Source organism: Triticum aestivum, chromosome 1B (assembly GCF_018294505.1).
Source record: "Triticum aestivum cultivar Chinese Spring chromosome 1B, IWGSC CS RefSeq v2.1, whole genome shotgun sequence".
Lineage (NCBI taxonomy): Eukaryota > Viridiplantae > Streptophyta > Magnoliopsida > Poales > Poaceae > Triticum > Triticum aestivum.
In genome coordinates this window covers 670544576-670553146 of record NC_057795.1, presented here as the reverse complement: position 1 = coordinate 670553146, position 8571 = coordinate 670544576, and the positions used below count along the sequence as shown (strand labels likewise).

The 8571-nt window shown below is 44.8% G+C and overlaps 1 protein-coding gene across 1 annotated transcript; it reads right to left on the bottom strand.

Moving 5' to 3' along the window:
- Window positions 1-1468: 1468 nt before the first annotated feature.
- LOC123082213 (cation/H(+) antiporter 20-like) lies at window positions 1469-7570 on the bottom strand. Its single transcript, XM_044504592.1, has 3 exons — window positions 7406-7570; window positions 1965-2987; window positions 1469-1887 (listed from the first exon to the last, which is right to left on the bottom strand). Exons 1-3 carry the CDS (start codon window positions 7568-7570, stop codon window positions 1726-1728), a joined length of 1350 nt encoding a protein of 449 aa, XP_044360527.1. The 3' UTR covers window positions 1469-1725.
- Between the last annotated feature and the right edge of the window lie 1001 nt (window positions 7571-8571).

The following is an 8571-nucleotide window of genomic DNA, read 5'->3' as shown; positions in this document are numbered from 1 at the left end:
CTCACTGTTCATAAAATCTTTCGATTCAGTGATTAATCTTCTGATGTATCATTAATCGGAGGGTGACCGTAGTATTATACCTTATCTTCACTGCTTATTTTTTGGGACGATTTATCGCCCTGTCAAGCGATTTATCGGGAATCTACCGATAAATCGGACCTATTCATAGCATTATGTTTGCAAAAAAAAAATCTAGGTTTATTTGTGTTTTGTGGACCTTGTTACACAATATGTACAGTTGTTCTATTTTGTTTGTCATTGTACGAGGATTCAAAGGCTAGGAATCAAGGTAACACTTCTGTCCAATATTGTTTTGGTGTTGAATATAGCGTATTTTAGTGTTGGGAACCAGGGGTTTGCAAAAATTATCCGATTAATAGTCGACCGATAAAATCGATTAATCGGCCGATTTTATATTAATCTCTGATCCTCAACTGACATAGACGAAAACGATAAGCGATATCCTCAACATTGGTTACTCTCAACAACGATGTGCAAGATACTATCTTATGGAAATTCACCTCTCAAGAAGAATACTCGACGTCGACTGCCCATATGGTGTAGTTTGTTGGACACACGAACTAACATCATGCCTGCTGTTGTTTGGAAGGTTTGGCCCCCCTCCGAAATGCAAGTCTTTTGCTTGGTTGATAATTAAAAACAGAGTATGGACGACCTATCGATTGCACCGTCCCGGCTGGCCGAACTACAACCTATGCCCGCTTTGCAAGCAAGTCTAGCAAACTGCAGCACATCTTCTCTTCCAGTGCAGGTTCTCCCAGCGTGTTTTAGCCGATGTTGCATCGTGGATTGGCCTGCATGGTGATGTAATGAAGGGCTAGAGACTTGAGGCCTCGGTTCGAGAATCGTGGATTAAAAATGTGATTGAGCGCGGAAATCAGAGCAAGGCTATGGCCACCTTATTCATGTTTATGTCTTGGGAGATTTAGAAAGAGCGCAACTTGAGGGTCGTTTGCAGCTCCACTGCTACGACCATGATGGTCGTCCCGAAGATCAAAGAGGAGGCTCATCCTTGGGCTATGGCCAGTGCCACCTACTTAAGTATTGTAATGCCACGAGAGTAGTAGTTTTTTCAGGAGAGAGAGAGAGTAGTAGTTATTTGTTCCTGGCATTGCGGCCTTTTAAAACCTTCTTTCTTAATTGAAAATAATAAATCTTTAGCCTTGCTTAAAAAAGGTATTAAACCCGCCAGGCCCAAGAGTTTTCTCATTGCGCATGAAATTGATCTCATCTTTTATTTCCTCTGTAGTAAAGGAAAGAAATTTGTAGTTTTTTTTAACACAATACATAGGCAAGCACTTATAAATACGCGCATACAGTTATCTCTATAAACACACACACTCCTTATATCTATAAGCACCTTCGAAAGACTTAGGCTGCATATCATCTTGAAATTTTCGAAGTCATCGTAGGCGCCTTGTGGTCGACGGAAATGTCTCCTCCCACTGAACGCTCATCGCCGGAGGGCGATCACGTAAGACGTTACATCTATAAACCCAAAATGGTACATTGCGAAGCTTACTACGGCACATGGCTATCGCTCAGGGATCCCTGGTAGCTACAGCAACAAGAAGACAGAGCAACAGCTGCCTGCATGGCCTCGTAGCTACATGCACGAACACACAAACCAAACGATTCACATAGGTGCAGATTTCGCAGCGAGTATCACTGCCGAAGTATGCAGCATAACCGATATTCCCTGAGTTATGCCGGGCAAGCGTCGCCTCCTTTGAGCTCCACCCCATCGCTCTCCGGCGCGGTGGCCGTCGGCGGCTGCCGGTAGAGCGCCGTCATGAGCGGCGTCGCGATCACCGTGGTCGTCAGCGCCATGATCACGAAGATAGCGAACGTCGTGTCGTCCAGCACCTGCACGTACATGAGCCCGTGAGTCCCCGTACGTAGCAACTGAAAATTACTCCTACAATTTACAACGTCCGTGTGACCTTCTTCTCCTTGCCGATGTTGAGCACGATGAGCTCCACGAGCCCCTTGGCGCTCATGGCCACGCCGAGGGCGGCCGCCTCGCGCCTGGCCATGCCGGTCCCGGCGACCGCCACCGTGAACGTCCCGGCGAACTTCCCGACCACGGCCACGGCCACCACGAGCGCCACCATCCCCCACGCCGCCACGCCCCGGACGTTGTCGACATTCGTGTGCAGTCCGCTCGTGGCGAAGTAGAGCGGCAGCATCGGCCCGGACACCAGCGGCGCCACCTTCTCGCCGATGCGCTCCGCGACGCCGTCCTCCCGGGGCATAGCTAGCCCGAACACGAACGCGCCGAACACGGGGTGCACGCCGATGGCGTCGGTCACGGCGCCCGCTAGGAGCGCGCACGCGACGGCGCATGAGCAGGTCAGGTCGCCGTCCGAGCTGGAGGGGCCTGCGCGGCGCGCCAGGCGCGCCATGAGAGGGCGGAGCGCGAAGAACGTGAACGCCACGAAGAGCGCGCCCGACGAGAGGATGTAGACCGGCGCGAGAGCGGGCCCCTTCGGCTCGCGACCACCGCCGGACACGGCGAGAGCGAGGGCGAGGAGCGTCCACGCGAAGACGTCGTTCACGGCGGCGGCGGCCATGGCGGTCTCGCCGAAGGGCACTCCGAGGAGGCCGAGCTCCTTGAGGATGCAGGCGAGCACGGGGAGAGCGGTCACCGAGAGCGCCGCGCCGAGGAAAACGCACAGCGAGAAGTATGAGGCTTGGCGGGGCGCCGGGATGGCGAGGTCGAGGAGTGGCACGACACCGGCGGCGCCGAGCAGTGGGGGCACGATGCCGGCCGCTGCGATGGCAACGCTGCGGGGCCCCATGCGGCGAACGGCACAGAAGTCGAGCTCGAGGCCGACCAGGAAGAGGAAGAGGAGCAGGCCGAGGCCCGATACGGTGTCGAGCGCGGCGGTGCTCCACTCCGGAAAGAGTGTGCGGCGGAAGGCGCCCCACCGGCCCAGGGCCGAAGGTCCGAGCAAGATGCCGCCCTGCGCAAATTAGACATTCAAAACATTTACAAGTGATTTAAAAAGGGTGTAGCTAGGTGTCAATCTAAATCTCAATCAAGTAACATAACATACAAAAGAGAGAAAAAAACTCGAAAGAAAATTTTGCATGAACCTCAATGTAAGATCACACGGATAGAGTATCAACTGAGACTTAAGTCTCAGTCGATTGAGACTTAGCAAAACTGTTCTAAAAATGCTTATACTTCTTCCATCCCAAAATAAACGTAGAAGATTTAGTATTACTTATACTAAATATATACTAAATCAACGTCCCTTATTTTAGGACAGAGGGACTATATTTTATGATCAAATTTCTACACATCCCGTATTTGATTTTTTAGGGACACATCCCGTATTTGTTACTTCTACGGTTCTACCGACTATCAAGCCTTGCCGATCGGGAAGCACAAATTTTGGGCAACTTTGGGTCTAGTAATGGAAAATGCACATCTCTAGCCCTTAATCCTAAAGTTGCGGAAAATGCACATCTCTAGAACTAATCGTTAATATCATGTGTTACCCTCTAAAACACAGGCCAAGTGTGATACCCTCTAAAATACAGGTTGGGAAAAATTTCCACACTACTTTGCATGTTAGATACTTAGAATGCACTATAAAGACGATGGGGTGGGAAAATAGTTTCGAATGTAGGAGTGGAGCGTTTTGGAGGCTGAGCTGCCTGGAGGCCGCTATCCCGGGCGGACGTTGAGGGATTGGGATCCGTGCCTTCTTACCATTTAGTTATATACAGATGCAAATACAGGGGTGCCATTCTCTCGTCTTCTGTATTTGTATGTGAGCCTCCGTCGTGGGCGATGATGCAAGAACATGATGTGCCTCGTTGGGTGAGTTTGAATTGCTGCTATCCCTCACCTGTAGTCGATCACAGCGCACGTCCGCACATGCAAGGCTGGTTGTTATTCCTTTTTTTCTTCTTTATTTTTTCGATAGCCGTACATTTCTGTAAAAGTTCTATTTTTTTATATTTCATTCATTTATAAAAAAATAAAAGAGTGAAAAATATTTTGAAGGCACTGCTAAATTATTAGACTCATATTACAAACAATCTTGATCGTGTATTTGAAAAAAGTGCATCATGTATTTAAAATAATCACCGCGTATTCAAAACAAGTCCACCACATATTCAGAAAGAAAATGTTTGTCACGTATATGAAAATTGTTCACCACGTATTTAGAAAATGTTCATCATGTATTTAAAAAATATTCACCAATTTTGATGTGAAAACATGTATTTAAAATATGTTCATCGCGTATTGGAATAATATTGGTCATGTATGCGAAAAAGTTCATGGCAAATTTGAAAATATTTTCATTATTTATTTGGATTATGCCCATGACATGTAAAAAAAAATTCATCTTGTATTTAAAATATGTTCATCGCATATATTTTTTAAAAATCACCCCATATTCAGAAACAATTTATAGAAAAATGATTATCACTTTGTTAGTGACATCGCCGATATATTACTCCTCGAGGGGAAAGTATCCAGTGCACCTATTCTCAATAAATCTCTTTTTGGGGTTGAATATTCTTGACGTTTTGTGGAGATGGAAGGTTAAAGTTGAATTCTAATTTTATAGTTTATGTTGAAAAAAGAAACAATACAAACACAAGCTGGTATTTTGGTCGTGAGAGCCGGGCCGTGGATTCAGACCATTTTATTGGCCATGTAAATCTTTCTTATTCTTGTTTCTACAACTATGTTTCATATTTGGATGAGAATTAGAAGTGTTATTTTTTCTGAATAAAGACACTCAAAGGGCGTATTAGTTTTGAATTAATATCGAGGAGAACAAAGATCAGTACAATGGATAGACAATTGGATGTAGAACGACCACAAAAAATAAATTACATTAAAAACATACTAGTATCCGTCCTTTGATTGTATGCTACCCGCCGAAATTTAAAAATTGCACTCAACCAACAACAAAGAAAACTAACATCTGCAAACGCCCTCGCCATACCGGGCTTTTAAGACGGCAATAGCGGCTCGCCCTTTGAGATGAGATCTATTAATCGCTGGAGCATCAACCCTCACGCTTGCAAACTATCAAGATCTGAAGGGAACCAAAATATCTGCGGACAAAACCCCTCACAGGCCCTTCATCGGTGCCGGATCGAGCATCGTCAAGGTAGGGAGAGACCAGAGTGACCATATTCTAACACGCCATCGTCGCCACCACCTCGTCGATGATGTTGGAGAAGCAAAAACCTAAGAAAAATAAAACGAGACGGATGGGCCCCCACTCCTCTTGCCGCCAATGAGGCCACCAGACAAGAAGATGAGGGGCACCGAGGCTGCGGCTTGGGTTGGGAGGCGGCGACATGATTCGTCTGACCGGACTTTGGTACTTACTTAGAGTACTTAAAATTAGAAGTGTTGTTGTTGGTACTACAAAATTGTTTGCATAACTTTTCATCGATTGTAAAATTGTGATTTTTTTAGTGAGGTGATCGCGTGGTAAAAAATAACAAGATGCGACATATATTTGTTCAATCTGGTCGATTAAGGACTAGTCCAATAACCCATCCAAGAAAAAGGACTTCACCCATTGGAACATGTACGGCATGTGAGTACCTGATGATAAATATGTGTGCACTAAATAAAGACAATTGGCATTGCTTGTTGAATCCATGGATAATTTATCCAAAATATTTTTTATGTTTGTAATGGAATGATTCTTTGGGGCAGTCTAATGATTAGTTCTCAATGAAGAAAGAAGATTTTTTTGTACATTTGTTGCTGTTTTTAGTATGTTTTAAAACGTTTTTGTACTAGTTGGGCCAAATCTACTATGGTTAGTGGCTTAATTATGAAAATCAAATGTAATCATCAGAAGAAATTGCAATTAGTTTCTTATTCTCAATCATGGGTAAATCTGAGGTGCCTGCAGCGAGAACTTTCCCTTAAGAACTAGTACCGCTAATCCCAAAACCAAGGTAATTACTAATTAGTGTATCATGGAGGATGGTCATGTTCTCAGAACTTGCATATTCCTGTGGCACGGAAGTGTACATGACGCACTGCCTATACATGATGGGCGAGTCGGTGGAACCTGTGAACAGCCTGATCGAGCAGTGTCGTTAACATGGGATGACACTGTGCATAAAATGGAGAATACGGTGTGGTGTAAAAAAGGTGTCAGATCAAATACGCGTGAGTCACAAGGGATTGCGGCCGATCCGTACGAACACTGACGAGCCAGATTACGGCATGCATGGTGCTCGGCCACCAAACGGCATTTCCGCGAATGTAGCCTATATAAAAAACAATTATTCCTCGAAAATAATACAATTATGTTGATCTAAAATAAGCAACGGTAATAGCACCATTAACAATGTATGTTCATCACATGACTGAGATATAAGATGCTTTTTTGTTTCTTCAAACTAGTAATTGCATTTACAAAAATCAAAATAAAAAACTTCTGGAGCTCAGGAGCCAAAAACAATTATCGTTTGAATAATTTGAGCTGACCTCAGCATTGCAAAGCTAGCAGAAAAGTTCGAACCTTTTATTTAATTTTTGCCGGGAAAGAAAAAGTTGAGTCGGTAGTCTAGCATCTCAAAAAGAGTGTGTGCGCCTGGTAAATTTTCAGTGCACTAGATCTTGTGATGTCAAACGCATGTCATGCAGGGCAGCAGAACGGGTTGAGAACGTCAGGTCGTGCGAGTCCAGAATTCTTGATGTGTTAGCTAACAGGCAACAGTATATATATGCACCAATTGTGCAGCATTACCAGGCGGTCTTTTTTCTGCCTGTCATTTTCGGTAGATGGTCTGAATTGATTGCCAACTTCTTCTGCAAAATTACTCGTATATGATTTGAAGATTGCTCACCACACCACATGTTGGCGAATCTTCTACTAGTGGATGCCGCCACAGCTATAGCTTAATTTCAGCAGGAACCTTACCCCTAAATCTCTCTGCTATGATAATTTCCTATTTCATTGCCACTAATTAAAATCTATTATCTACTCCCCCCATCCGGAAATATTTGCGAATAAATTTATGTATCTGGATGTACTGTAGTTCTACCTACATTCATTTTATCTATTTCTTCAACAAGTATTTCCCGGAGGGGGGAGTACAATAAGGGGTGCACTTACATTGTAAATCTGGTTTTAACACTTGTGCAATATATACATAGCATTGCAACCGAAATGTGCTATATTCTGCGCACACAATTGCGTTGGCGTTAATAATGGCTCTCTTTTTGGGAGCCTATATACATACCAGATACGACGATGTCAAGCCATGCATGTAGTATGTCTCGGGACTCAGGTTATTATCTTCTCCACTTTACCAATATCACACGGTATATACGTACACAAAAGAAGAGTTAAAGGAGCGTATATATGTATAATATGAATACCAGGATCTCTGCGACGACCCTAGGCTGGCGCAGGGGCTTGAGGGTGAAGGCGAGGCCCTGCGTGACGACGAGCACCACGGCTATCTGCACCGCGAGCAGCGGCAGCGCGAAGTCCAGAGGGTTCTCGCCCTGCCACAGGCCGTCCGATGCCATCTTCACGGCCATGCTTAAGCTCTATTGCAAGCTCGCCCACCCACCCAACGGCTGGCGTGTGTGCATGTGCTGGTGGCTGTGACTTGTTCTGAAACAGCACTCCCAATTTATAGGCCTCGCGCTTGGTCGATCGATCGATGCAACACCCTGTGCACCTGATGATTCATTACCTTAGTGGCCATCTCCATCATTAGGGGAGAAATAAAGGAGGTGCACATTTGGACGGACGTGGGGAATATAAGTAATGCTCAACGCCTCCTGTGTATGCAAGTTCGATACTCCCTTCTGCTATCTTTGCTTTAGATATATCTTAAGTTATCTGAAACTTTGATCTCCGGTACTGTTTGCATTGGGATACCCCCTGTACTAGAAGCAAATGTATAAGCATGGAATACACCCTGTACTATTATGATATGAGTTTAATCATAAACCCTTAACTCTAATCTGATTACAGGGACACCTCTCAACTCACCAAATCATCGTTCATCTTACGCCCCAATTCCTCTACGAAGCCTAGAGGTGTTTTTCACGCACATGGCGACAAGCATGTCAAATTGCTTTACCTAACATGATTTCTCTAAGTGAACTAAGCGTACCTCATATGGTTAACTTCCTTGTGGTGGAATCAACCCACTAGGTTTAAGTCCTAGACTTGGCATTGGTGCTCACATATCTCTAGATATATTTTAGGTTTTTCGCCGATGTTCATTCAGTGGGAGGAGATGCTCCCGTCGATTACGATGCGCCCATGATGACTTCGTTAATCTCAAGATGGTGTGTTTGCTCATTATGTCGGCGGTGCTCATAGGGGAAGGGTATGTGTGCGTACATTCATAAGGGAGGTGAGTGTACGCGCGTGTATATGAGCGTTTGCGATTGTATTGTGTTAAAATCATAATTTCTCTGTGAAAACAAATCACCGACTCAAGGTCATCCCCATTTTGGGGAAGTATTTTAGTATGGTATCACAAATATTCATGGAAATTGAATATATTTTTGGGGAATTCAAAAGT